Source organism: Chiloscyllium plagiosum, chromosome 47, assembly GCF_004010195.1.
Source record: "Chiloscyllium plagiosum isolate BGI_BamShark_2017 chromosome 47, ASM401019v2, whole genome shotgun sequence".
In the NCBI taxonomy this organism is placed as follows: domain Eukaryota; kingdom Metazoa; phylum Chordata; class Chondrichthyes; order Orectolobiformes; family Hemiscylliidae; genus Chiloscyllium; species Chiloscyllium plagiosum.
In genome coordinates, this window is record NC_057756.1 from 1,622,994 (window position 1) to 1,637,250 (window position 14,257).

At 50.1% G+C, this 14,257-nt stretch overlaps 1 protein-coding gene across 2 annotated transcripts; it reads left to right on the forward strand.

Moving 5' to 3' along the window:
- Nucleotides 1–51: 51 nt before the first annotated feature.
- On the forward strand, nt 52–10,494 carry LOC122544161 (zinc finger protein 501-like). 2 transcript variants are annotated; one of them, XR_006310282.1, is made up of 2 exons: nt 52–1,654; nt 9,978–10,494. XR_006310282.1 is itself a non-coding variant. In XM_043683196.1 (1 exon), exon 1 carries the CDS (start codon nt 60–62, stop codon nt 1,416–1,418), a length of 1,359 nt encoding a protein of 452 aa, XP_043539131.1. In that variant the 5' UTR covers nt 52–59; the 3' UTR covers nt 1,419–2,335. The 2 variants fall into 2 exon arrangements, 1 of the variants encoding a protein (XP_043539131.1); XM_043683196.1 differs by lacking the exon at nt 9,978–10,494 and having other exon boundaries at nt 52–2,335.
- Nucleotides 10,495–14,257: the final 3,763 nt, after the last annotated feature.

Consider the following 14,257-nt stretch of genomic DNA (forward strand, 5'->3'; position numbering starts at 1 on the left):
TAGGGATAGGGGAGGGGGACATGGAGACATTGGCGATAGGTGAGGAGGACATGGAGGGGATGAGGTTTGAGGAAGGGGTTAGAGTGCAGCTGGCGTTGGAGGGGGGAGACATGGAGAAATTGGAGATTGAGGAGGAGGACATGGAGAAGCTGGGCATTGTTGACAGGGTCGAATCTGGCCACTCCTCGCTCCTGGGGTTTACACCAGGGCTGGTGGAGGTAGGAGGGGGAGGTACTGGGGGTGATAACAAGCCCCTGAAGTGCTCGGTCTGCGCCAAAGGTTTCCGTTACCGCTACGGGTTGGAGCGGCATGAGTGTACCCACCGGACAGAGAGGCCCCACAAGTGCCCGCTGTGCGGCAAAGCATTCAAACACACCTCTGGCCTGGTGAACCACCAACGCATCCACGCCCAGGAGCGCCCGCACATCTGCCCGACTTGCGGGAAGACCTTCAAGTACCGGTACTGCCTGGCACGTCACGAGTGTGTTCACAGCCAGGAGCGCCCGCACGCCTGCCCGACTTGCAGCAAGGCCTTCAAGCACCCCTCAGGCCTACTCAAGCACCAGCGGGTGCACACCCGTGGCAGGCCGTTCGTGTGCCCTGTCTGCGGCACCGCCTTCACACACCCCTCCATCCTCCGGCGGCACCAGGCAGTGCACGCTGAGGACCGGCCCATCCGCTGTGAGGAGTGCGGCCGTGGCTTCTACTACCCGTCAGCCCTGAGGAAGCATCAGCAGAGCCATGGTAAGGCCGCCGGCGGCACACCGCCGTACTTACGGACGTACCGGTCACCAGGATCCGGCGCAGTACCGCCAGACCTGAAGCCGTGCAAGTGCTCAGAGTGCGGCAAGGCGTTCAAGAAGTCCTCGGATCTGGTGATGCACCAGCGGGTGCACACCGGTGAGCGGCCCTATGTCTGCGCCCTGTGCGGCAAGGGGTTCAAGCAGCCGTCGGGACTCATCCGGCACCGGATTGTGCACACAGGTGAGCGTCCCTTCAAGTGCCCGGTGTGCGAGAAGAGCTTTACAATCCTGTGCACGCTTAGGAAGCACCAGCGGCTCCACACCGGCGAGAAACCCTTCCAGTGCCCAGAGTGTGGCCAGCGCTTCACCCAGTCCCACCACTTGGTCTCGCACCAGCGCATCCACACCGGCGAAAAGCCATTTGCCTGTCCAGTCTGCGGCAAGGCCTTCAAGCAGCCATACCAACTGGTGGAGCACCGGCGGGTTCACACAGGTGAGAGGCCCTTCGTCTGCCCGGTATGTGGCCGCGGTTTCATCCAGTCATCTCACCTGAAGACCCACCAGCACCTGCACACCGGCGAGCGGCCCTTCAAATGCAGTGACTGTGGCAAGGGCTTCATCCTGTCCTCCCACCTCATCAAGCACCAGCGCATCCATGCCAAAGAGTCCTACTGACCGGAGGCTGGGGGCGAAAGGGGGTTACCAAGCTCACCAGGAATGGAACACATCACACGGCAGGGACACGGCACTAAACCTCCCACCACCGGCAACAAACAGGAATGGACCAGACATTGCCGACACGATACCGATGACTGAACCTGACCGTGATAGGACCAAGGATTGCTGCCACCGACCAGGGATTGGAGATCACTGACCGACATCAGAGATCATCGACTGGGACTAGGGATCAGGTCAGAGATCCACCACAACTTAGCGGGATCGGTGATCATTGACATTAACCGGGATTGGTGTAAAGGACCCTGACATTGACCCGGAGTTCACTGCCACTGTCAAGGATCCTGACATTGGTCAGGATCAGACCAGGGATCACAGACACTGGCTGGGATCATGAAAACAGAGACTGCCTGGTATTAGAGATTGCCAACGCAGACTGGGACCAGAGATCACCAGCACTCACTAGGATCAGACCAAGGATCACTGGCATTGATCAGGATCAGGGATCACTGGCAGGGATCAGAGATTACCAACGCTGACTGGGATCGAAGATCACTGACACTGACCCAGATCAGAGATCAGCAGCTGTCCCTCAAGATCCCTGCAGTCACTCCTCCCCGACCCCCAACCTCGCCCTCTCCCTCCCCAGCTCCCACCATCTTATGATGCTGTGGTCCATCCATCACTGAGCTGCTGCCCCTGAATGGCTGTCCTTTGCAAGTCCTCTCCCTTTGGAAAAGGGAATATTGAGCTGACGGTGTAGCCTGCATTCCCCAACATGGAAGCCACGTGTCCATAATTGACTGAAGATTGCAACGCGAGACAATAACAGCAAACTTCAGCCTGACCCTCGGTCTCATCCTTCTTTCCAACTCACCCGCTTCCCCCCCACCCCCAAAACAGACTATCCCACCATCGAACAAGCACAAGTCAGAAGGGTGAGGGAATACTCCCCACTCGCCTTGGATGTGTACAGCTCTGGCAATACTCGAGAGGCTCAACGCCATCCAGGGACAAAGTATCCCCCCCCTTCCCCCCCCCCCGCTTAATTGGCAGCAAATCCCACTCAAGGAGGGAGATCCTTGTCCTGGAGGCGAGTCAGAGAAGGTTCATTCTTGGGATGAGGGATGGAGGGGGTCTGTTTTACACACTGTCTGGGCCTGTGTCCATTGGGAGTTTCGAAGAGGGAGAGGGCAATCTCATTGTAACGTAGAAAGATCCGAAGGGAGCAGGAAGGTGGTGGGGTTGTGGGGGGAGTGGGCATGTGGATTTGACAGGGTGAATGATGAGGGAATATTCCCCTTCCCCCTCACCTCATTGGGGTGTCTAGATTCAGGAGGGGGAGGGAGGCACAGTTTCTGAATGACAGATCTCCTGTCTCAGAGGGAAATGAGGGAAAAATTTCTTCTATTCAAGGGGGTTGAGTCTGTGGGATCCTCCCACTCTCTCTGCCCCAGGGAGCAGTGGTGTGGGAACTGTGTCATTGAATGTATCTGAGGCCAAGAGAGAGAGGTACTGATGGTGGATCAGGAGTCGAGGAGCCGGGGCAGTTAGGGGGGAATGGAGAGGAGAGGGGAGGTGAGTTCCTTGATTAGATCATCCACCACCTTTATCGAATGGGACAGCAGGAACAAGGGGTTAAAGGGTTACTTCCTGACCCTATTTCTGATGATCTGACCCATCCCATCCCATCCCACCCTCAACACTCACCCCCTCTAACGATGATGCACAGCACCAGCAGTGTGTTATCATTTGCAAGATGTAGACCAGCGACTTGCTGAGACTCCTGTAACCGACAGCACCTTCCAAAACCTGCCCTCTCTACCCCTTCCCTCCCCGAAGGAGTAGGCTGTTCAGCCCATTGAGTCTGCTCTGCCATTCAATGAGATCGCAACTGATTTGATCATCCCTAGCTCCACATTTCAACCCAAGTGCATCATCTCACACCTGCCTGGATTGAATTCCATTTGCCACCAAACAGGCCATTTGTAATTTAGGGCTATTTACCGCCGAAAATGTGTTGCTGGAAAAGCACAGCAGGTCAGGCAGCATCCAAGGAACAGGAGAATCGACGTTTCGGGCATAACTAGCCAATTTTTGGAATTTCGATGAACTTGTTGATCAACCCTGATATGTCTGAATGTAAGTCATTTATGTAAACAGCAAGGGCCCCAACCCTGACCCCTGTGGAACTGTACTGGGCATAGACTTCCAGTCAAAAAAAGCTTCCTTTGACCATCACCCCCTGCTTTCTGCTGCTTGGCCAGTTTGCTTTGCATCCCATGGGTTTTTTTTTTATTTCATGAGAATGAGGATGTCACTGGTCAGCATTTATTACCCATCCCTAATTAAGAATCAATCACATTGCTGTGGGTCTAGAGTCACATGTAGTCCAGACCAAGTGAGGATGCTAGTTTCCTTCCCAGAAGGACATTAGTGAGCCAGATGAGGTTTTCCCCAATTGGTAATGGATTCATGGTCATCATTAGACTCTTGATTTGATTTTTTTTTAAAACTGAATATGACCTGGGTCTCTGGATTAAGAGACTAGTGATTATACCATTAGGCCAGCACTTTGCTATCAATTTCCCTTGATCACAAACCTTGCTGAAGTCCTTGTCATCAAAAGCATTGCTGTCACCTGGTCACCTCTTTGAAAAATCCATTCGGGTTGGTCAGACATGAGATCCCCTGAAAACAAAATTGTGCTGACTGTTTGTGATGAATCCCTGCATACCACCCCACTCTTGCTACAACCATCCATCTCTGATACCTGCACCTTCCAGTATCCCTCACCTTCCAGTATCCCTCACCCTTGAACATTTCCCTGGCTGTTCCCTATTCTACCCTCCATCTTTGCCACAGGACCACTTTTCCAAGCTCTTCTCCCCTCCCTTTTCAGTTCTGAAGAAGGATTCAGCCAGATACTGCTTCCCACAGATACCGCTGAATCTCACCAACAGTAACTGTTATTTTTAATTGCATTGTAAGTGGGCCCTTGATTCTCAATCACCCTTTGCCCAGGACCAGCTGTAACACTTACAATGAAACTTTGCCTCTCTCTCTTTCACTCGATCCTTTGCCTCAAAAACCTTTTACAAAAGAAAGAACAGGTTAGCTGTCTTTTTAGCTTTGAATGTAGTCTAGGAGCGCACATCAAAACTGTGGAGAGATGTGCTGTCTGCATGCTTGTAGATTTATAATCGTTGTTCTGAGAGTGAGAATTCTTTAATAAACTTACACTGACCACATCATCTGGGAGTGCAGTGTGTGAATATTGCTTACATTGGCGACAGTCTGAATGTGAGGGATTAGGACTGTGAGATTAGTTTAGAATTAGCGCAAGGCTATGAGAGAGAGCAGGGCAGTGGGATTGGATTGGGGATTGATTCAGGGCTATGGGGAGAGAGTGAGGCAGTGGGATTAGATTGGGAATTGATGCAGCACTACAGAGAGAGAGAGTGGGTTAGTGGGATTAGTTTGGGGATTAAGACAGGGCTATTGGAAAAGAATGGGTCACTGGGATTTGATAAATCCCTGTGTGGGTGTGTGATATTAGTTTTGGAATTTGTAAATCCTTGTGTGGGTTTAGTTTAGGAATCGGAAAATCCCTTTGTCAGAGGAGATTAATTTGGGAATTGGTGAATCCCTGTGGCTGGGGGATAAATTTGGGAATTGGTAAATTAGATTACTTACAGTGTGGAAACAGCCCTTCAGCCCAACAAGTCCACACCGACGCGTACTCACCCAGACTCACTCCCCTACACTACGGACAATTTAGCATGGCCAATTCACCTGACCTGCACATCTTTGGACTGTGGGAGGAAACCGGATCACCCGAAGGAAACCCACACGGGGAGAATGTGCAAACTCCACACAGTCAGTCGCCTGAGGCGGGAAGTGAACCCGGGTCTCTGGCACTGTGAGGCAGTAGTGCTAACCACTGTGCCACGGTGCTACCCATATCTGTGTGCAAGTGAGGGATAAATTTAGGAATTGAAAAATCCATGTCTGACAATGGGATTAGTTTGGGAATTGGCGAAACCCTGTCTGGGTGTGTGGGACTAGTTTGGGAATTGACAAATCCCTGTTTGGGAATGTAGGATTAGTTTAGAATTTGGTAAATCCCCATGTGGATTTAGTTTAGGAATTGTCAAATTCCTGTGGGGGGGGGGGGGGAGGTGATGTAGGATTAGTTTGAGAATTGTTGAATGTGTATCTGACAATGGGATTAGTTTAGGAAATGGTGTGAGTGGGGGATAAATTTGGGAATTGATATATCTATGTTTGGCAATGGGAACTGGTAAATCCCTGTGTGTGCACTTGGGATTAATTTTGGGAATTTGGAGCTCCTTTTATTGGTGTATGGGACTAATTTGGAATTGGTAATTCCTCGTGTGAGATTAATTTGGGAGTTCGAAAATCCCTCTGTTGGGTGGAAGGGGGCGGGATTAATTTGGGAATCCCTGTGTGTGGGATTAGTTTAGGAATTGGTAAACCAAAATTTGGGGGAGTGTGATTGGAATGGGAATTGGCAAATCCCTGTGTAGGAACACAGGATTAGTTTGGGAATTGACAAATATGGTGGTGGGGGGGGGGGGGGGGAAATGGGGCAGGGTCAATGGTGGCGGCATTCCCCAGAATCCCTCGGGGCTGTGACAGTCCCCCTATCTGTTTTGGGACGAAGTTGGGGCGCAGAGAGCCCGTCCGCGCATGCGCATTACTTGGGAGGTGTGTGCCGGACGATGCGCAGACGCAGTGGCAGCGGCTCACGTGCGCGGAGGGGCGGCGCGTGCGCAGTGGAAAAGACCGCAGCTAGGGTGAAAAATCAACAGGGGAAAGGGGAAAAAAAAACAACAGGTAATGGCTGGGATTATACCAGGGTCTGACTGTACCTGGATTGCACTGTACCTGGGTTGTCTGCAGCAGGGTCCAACTGTACCTGGGTCAGACTGTATCAGGGTCTGTCTGCAATAGGTCCTGACTGCACAAGGATTGCACTGTACCTGGATCTGTTTGCAGCCAGGTCTGTCTGTACCAGATTCAGACTGTACCAGGATTACAGTATGCTTTAGTCCGTCAGCAGCAGGGTCAGACTGTACCTGGATCTGTGTACTAGGACGACACTGTGCCTGAGTATGTCTGCAGCAGGGTCTGACTGTACCTGGTCAGATTGTACCTCGAACAGTTTGCCATAGATCCTGACTGTACTAGAATTACTCGGCACTATGCCCAGGTCTGTCTGCAGCAGGGTCCGACTGTACCTGGGTCAGATTGTATCAGGATCTGTCTGCAATAGATTCTGACTGCACAAGGATTGCACTGTACCTAGATCTGTTTGCAGCCAGTTCTGTCTGTACCAGATTCAGACTGTACCAGGATTACACTATGCTTTAGTCCGTCAGCAGCAGGGTCAGACTGTACCTGGGTCTGTGTACTAGGACGACACTGTGCCTGAGTATGTCTGCAGCAGGGTCTGACTGTACCTGGTCAGATTGTACCTCGAACAGTTTGCCATAGATCCTGACTGTACTAGAATTACTGTACACTGTGCCCAGGTCTGTCTGCAGCAGGGTCTGACTGTGCCTGGGCCAGGTTGTACCTAGATCTGCCTTCGATAGGTCCTGACAACCTGGGTCTGACTGCACTGTGTCTGACTGTTCCCAGGTTTGACTGTACAGCAATCTGATTATCTCAGAGTCTGACTGTACCAAGGTTTGACTGCACAGGGATCTGACTATCCAAGTCTGTACAAGGGTCTGATTATTCAAATGCGTGACTATACCAGAGTGGGTGTGTCTGTATCAGAGTTTGAATGTATCATGGTCACTCAGTACCAGGGTACAATTGTACTAAGTGTGTCTTTATCATAGTCTGACTGTACCAGGGTCTAAGAGTGTGGTGCTGGAAAAGCACAGCTGGTCAGGCAGCATCCGAGGAGCAGGTGAATCAACATTTTGAGCATATGCTGTTCATTAGGAATGAGGAGGTGTCCGAAGAGGACTGAGAGATAAATGGGTGGGAGGGAGGGCTGGGCATTGATCCACTGTGGCTGGAGGATCCCAAGGTGTAAGATGAGGGGTTCGGGTGGTACAGATTTGGCGGTGGAGGAGACCCAGGATCTGCGGTCCTTGGTGGAGTGGGAGGGGCTGTTAGAGTGTTTGGCCACTGGGCAGTGGGGTTGTTTTGTGCCTGCATCCTGGAAATGTTCTCTGAAGCGTTCCACAAGTAGACATCCCGTCTCCCCAGTGTAGAGGAGACCACATCAGGAGCAATGGATACAATAGTTAATGTGTGTGAAAGTGCAGGTAAATCTGTGATGATATGGAAGGCTCCTTTGGGGCCTTGGATGGAGATAAGGGGTGAGGTGTGGGCGGAGTTTTTGCACTTCTTGTAGTGGCAAGCGAAGGTGCTGGGTGGGTTGTTAGGAGGTGTGGGCCTAAAAGGGATTTGTGGAGGTCTTCATGGATTGCAGATAGGGGTGGGGACGGAAATATGATGGTGGGGTCTGTTTGTAGGTGGTGGAAATGGCAGGGGATGATGCATTGTATCTGGGAGTTAGTGGGGTGGAAGGTAAGGAATGGGAGGTTCTGTCCTTGTTGCATTTGGAGGGGTGAGGCTCGAGGGCGGAGGTGCGGGAAATGGATAAGATGCACTGGAGGGCATCATTGACCATGTGGGAGAGGAAATTGTGGTCTTTGAAGAAGGAGGCCATCTGGTGTGTTCTGTGGTGGAATTGGTCCTCCTGGGAGGAATTGTGAATAAAGGATAGTGTTTTTACAGGAGGCAGGGTGGGAGGAAGTGTAGTCCAGGTAACTGTGGGAGTTGGGTTTGTAGTAGATGTCAGTGTTAAGTCCAGGGTCTGACTACCTAAATCTGTCAGTATTGTGGTCTGCCTGTTCCAGAAACTATATGTATCAGGGATAGACTGTCCCACAGTCTGTCTTTATCTGTGTCTGACTGTACTGAGGCCTGTCCGTATCAGGGTCTGAATGTAAAAGGGTTTGATTGTGCCAGTGTCTGGCCTAGGATCAGACGGTACCACAACCTGTCTTTATCAGAGTCTGACTGTACCAGTATCTGACTATACTGAAGCCTGTCTTTATCAGGGTCAGACTGTACTAGGTTTTATCTTTACTAGGGTCTGATTGTGCCAATGTCTATCTCTTCTAGGGTCTGACTGTCCCATAGTTTGTCTCTCTGTGTGATTGTATCAGGGTCTGATTTTGAAACAGGTTGTCTGTACCAGATGCTAAGTGTTCCAGGGTTTGATTATCCCAGAGTCTGTCAGAATCTGACTGTACTAGTATTTGACTACCCCAAATTGTGACTGTACCAAGATTTATCTGTACCAATGCCATGTCAGCATCTTTCCCTACCGATGTCTGATTATCCCAGAGTCTGTCTGTACCAGTTTGTCTATACCAGGATCTGACAGTCTCAGAGTCGACTATCCCAAGGATCTGATTGTATCAGAACTAGCCTATCCCAAGTTCCATCTGTACCACAGTCTTGCTATCCCAAAATATAACTATACCACGGTCATCCTGATGAAGGGCTTATTCCCAAAACATTGACTCTCCTGGTCCTTGGGTGCTGTCTGACCGGCTGTGCTTTTCCAGCAACACACTCTTCAACTATGGTCTACTTGTGCCATTTTCTGTCTGTCCCAGAATCTGTTAGTTCCAGGGTCTGACTGTATCAGTGTCTGATTACATCTATTCCATTGTTTGTACTAGAGTCTGACAATCCCAGAATCTGACAGCCCCAAGGTTTGACTATATCAGAGTCAGCTTATCCCAGGTTCTGTCTGTACAAAGGTCTGACTTTCCTGGGGCCTGTGTGTGCCAGAGTCTGTTGGTACCAGGTCCTGGCTGTCCAGGATGCTGCCTGTTTCAAGACCTAGCTGTCATATGATCTTAGTGATTTGGAGTCTGATCATTCAAGCGTCTGTACATGAGTTTTTCTGTATAGGGTCTGCCATGTTACCACCATTTGTCTATACTCAGGTTTTCACTTTTGATTGTCAAGTTTTGATTGTCCCAGTGCCTGTGTGTCCTTGTATCTCTCAACTGTCTCTCCTGCTGGGTCTGCCTGTTTCTCTGTGGATTAGCCTGTCTGAGTGTTTCCACCTGTCTGTATGTTATTTGGGTCTGCCTTTCTGTCTGAGTGTAACTGTTTGCCTGTCTGATTTGGTCTGTCTACCCCTCTGTCTGTGTCTCAGGGTCTGTCTCTCTGGGTCTGCCTGTCTCTCAAGCTCTTTACATGGGTCTGCCTGTCTCTCGAGCTCCTTACGTAGGTCTGCCTGCATCTCTGAGTCTGTCAGTCTGTGTGCATGCCTGAATCTCTGGGGTTGGCCCTCTGGTTCTTTTGTCCTTTGGGTGTGCCTGTATCTCTGGGTGTGCCTGTCTCTCTGGGTGTGCCTGTCTCTCTGGGGTGTGCCTGTCTGGCTGTCTGTATCCATTTCTGTCTGTTCTGCCTGTCCCTCTCTTTCACTCACCTTTGCCTCTCTCTCTCTCTCTCTGTCTCCCCCTTGCCCGCCTGTGGACCACCTGAAAGACGAGGGTCTGCAGTAACCCCTGACCGGCCCCTGTTTAGCGACCAGCTCACCATGGATACCAAGCAGCAGGATGGCAGGATGGCACGGAGCCCGGTGCCCAGTCAGCAAAAGGCCCCGATCTCCCGCCCCACAGCCGAGGACCTCTTCATCTGCACCGTGTGTGGTCTCAGCTTTGATGGCACTGGCAGCTTTGCCAGGCACCAGCTCACCCACCTGGGAGACAAACCCTTTCAGTGCTCACACTGCGCCAAGTCCTTCACAGACTGGGTTCACTTGGCACAGCACCGGCAGGTCCACACGGGAGAGAGCCCTTTCAAGTGTCCTGTCTGTGGTGCATGCTTCAGTGACCTCTCCAATTTCTCACTCCACCATCGCACCCACTTCAGCTAGAAACAGACCCAGTGCCACCGACACTGTCCCCTACCCTCTCACTGAGACACTCACGCACACATTCACACACTTGCACACACGCATTCTCTCACACACACATTCAAAGACACGTTCACTCTCACACTCTCATTCACATGCACACACACACACAGTCTCACACATACACATTCACAGGCACACTCTCACACACGCAAATTGACACACAACCTCTCACTCATTTGTACATACACACACCTTCACAGACATACTCACTCACTGACACATACACAAACACTCACGCATACTCTCAACCAGACAGAGGCACACATTCACACTCAAACGCACACTCACGTGCACTCTCACAAACACACACACTGGCACACATACTCATACACTCTCAACACAGACAGCCACACATGCTCATACACACACAAACACATACACATGTACTCATACACATGCAAACACTTACACACTCAGTCACTCTCTCCCCCCCCCCCACACACACACACTCATACACACTCAGTTACACTGAGGAGTGGGGTGGATGGTGGAGAGGACATCGGAGAAAGGGATTTTCCGGAGGATAGGAGGTGGACTGTCAGGGAAGGTGAAACATTGGCTGTGATTACATAAGGAGGGAGTCACCAGGAGAGTGGCCACCTTGCAGCCTTGGGGACTTGTAGCTAAGAGCAGCAAGTCCATTCCAGTCAGCAGACAGAGACAGGCAGATGAGGGAATACAGTCGCACTGTCTCCCTGCCCTGGGTATCTCAGCAACACTGGGGATGTCACACTCGCACCAGAACTGCATTAAATGTATCAACTGGCTGAGGATATGTGTAATTAACATCAAATACAAACAGGACGTGAACCATGTTTTAGAGTGTCTGTCTGCCTCAATACCTCTGGGCATCACTGTATCTGTATCAATGGACAATACAATCATATTCCCCCAGGTATCTGTTATTTTACACATAAACCATTCCAAACCCCTCGATTAGATTCCAGTCTGTAACTCCCTCCCGGGGTATCTGTTATTCTATACATAAACCATTCCAAACCCCTCAATTAGATTCCAGTCTGTAACTCCCTCCCGGGGTATCTGTTATTCTACACATAAACCATTCCAAACCCCTCGATTAGATTCCAGTCTCTAACTCCCTCCCGGGGTATCTGTTATTCTACACATAAACCATTCCAAACCCCTCAATTAGATTCCAGTCTGTAACTCCCTCCCGGGGTATCTGTTATTCTATATATAAACCACCTCAAACCCCTCGATTAGATTCCAGCCTGTAACTCACTCCCGGGGTATCTGTTATTCTGAATATAAACTACCCCGCACCCCTCGATTAGATTCCAGTCTATAACTCCCTCACGGAGTATCTGTTATTCTGTATATAAACCCCACCCCGAACCCCTCGATTAGATTCTAGTCTGTAACACCCTCCCGGCTATCTGTTATTCTGTATATAAACCACCCTGAACCCCTCAATTAGATCCCAGTCTGTAACTCCCTCCCCGGGGAGCTGTTATTCTGTGTATAAACCACCCTGAACCTCTCGATTAGATTCTAGTCTGTAACTCCCTCCCGGGTATCTGTTATTCTGTATATAAACCACCCCGAACCCCTCGATTAGATTCCAGTCTGTAACTCCCTCCCGGGGTATCTGTTATTCTGTATATAAACCACCCCCAACCCCTCGATTAGATTCCAGTCTGTAACTCCCTCCCGGGGTATCTGTTATTCTGTATATAAACCACCCCGAACCCCTCGATTAGATTCCAGCCTGTAACTCCCTCCGGGGTATCTGTTATTCTGTATATAAACCCCACCCCGAACCCCTCGATTAGTTTCCAGTCTGTAACTCCCTCCCGGGTATCTGTTGATCTGTGTATAAACCATCCTGAACCCCTCAATTCGATTCCGGTCTGTAACTCACTCCCGGGAATGCCAGTCCTGCCATCCCAAGAAACAGACTGGTAAACCTTTGCTGCACTCCCTCCATGGCCAGAACATTGTTCTTCAGATGAGGAGACCCCAAAATAGTGTACATAATATTTCAGGTGTGGCCTCACCTTGGACAATGGCGGCAAAACATCCCTGCTCCTGTACTCGATTCCTCTTGCTATGAAGGCCAAACACCTATTTGCTTCCTTCACTGCCCGCCGCCCACTTTCCCAAACTATCGGCATTCCGATAATCCGTCTTCCTGGTGGGAACCTGAAGTTCCACATCAAACTCGACCTGCTGTGCCTTTTCCCACTGTCCAAACCACACTGAAGCATCTCTGCATCCTCCTCACAGCTCACCCTCACCGATCAACTTTGTGTTTGAAACTTGGGGGGGGGGGGGGGCAGGAGAATGCCATTCGGTTTTTCTATCCCAGTCTGGCCATTCAATACGATGGTTAAAAACAAGGACTGCAGCCGCTGGAAACCAGATTCTGGATTAGTGGTGCTGGAAAAGCACAGCAGTTCAGGCAGCATCCGAGGATTTTTTCCAGCACCACTAATCCAGAACCATTCAATACGATGATGGCTGAACTTCTAACTCCATCACCTGTTGTATGCTTTCTCTTGAAAATCACATTTAATTTAGTTCGATTCTGTTGGACCTGCCGCACACACTGTCCCAACCACCTTGTGTTAACCTCCTGCCTCGTTTTGTTTACGAGCGTAGGGTTTAAGGTGTGGATGAAAGATTTAAAAGGGGGGAATATTTTCATGCAGAGAGTGGAGTGTGTATGGAATAAGCTACCAGAACAGGTTGTGGAGGTGGGTATAATTGTGACATTTAAAAGGCTATTGAATGTGTACCTGAATTAGAAGGGTTTAACAGGGATGTGGGCTAAGTGCTGGAAAGCAGGACCTGGTCAACCCTAAGTTGCTGAGAGTCTGGAACCCCTCAGTCAACTGAAAAGGAGTACCAACAGACTTCCATTTGAAGATATAAGCTGGCCCTCTTGCAAGAAGGCAGGATAATCCCAAGTGAATGTGAGCTTCTTCCCTTTGCTTCACCCTGTTAAAGCTGCCCGCTCTCCTGGGTATACCACTAACAGGGTCTGACCTGAAAGCCCTCATCGATCAAGCCAACATCAACATGTAGAAGGTCATCGGGGGGAACCAGTGGACTCTTGGTGTTTGTTTCAAAGGGAGTGGGGTCTAAACCTTGGGAGGTTTTTTTTGCTAAGACAAGACAACAGTCAGAGCACAGCTGGGATACTGTGAACAGTTGTACTGAACATGAATCCGAAGGGACTGTCTGATGAGTGGGAGGCTGAGTTGGGTGGGCCTATCCGTACTGGAGTTTAGAAAAATGAGATGCAACCTTTACTGAAATAGAATACTCACAGTATGACTTGACAGGGGAGATGCTGGAAAGCATCCTCTCAGCATCCCCTGTCAATTCCCACACCTTTAGGATAGTCTGTGTTTCAAATAGATCACCCTCTCATTCTTCTAAACATACAATGGAAACAGGACCGACAGCAGGTAGTGAAGGAGGCTAATAGCATGCTGGCCTTCATAACAAGAGGGATTGAGTGTAGAAGCAAAGAGGTTCTTCTGCAGTTGTACAGGGCCCTGGTGAGACCACACCTGGAATACTGTGTGCAGTTCTGGTCTCCAAATTTGAGGAAAGACATTCTGGCTATTGAGGGAGTGCAGCGTAGGTTCACGAGGTCAATTCCTGGAATGGTGGGACTACCTTACAATGAAAGACTGGAGCGACTGGGCTTGTGTACCCTTGAGTTTAGAAGACTGAGAGGGGATCTGATTGAGACATATAAGATTATGAAAGGATTGGACACTCTGGAGGCAGGAAACATGTTTCCGCTGATGGGTGAGTGCCGAACCAGAGGACACAGCTTAAAAATACGGGGTAGACCATTTAGGACAGAAATGAG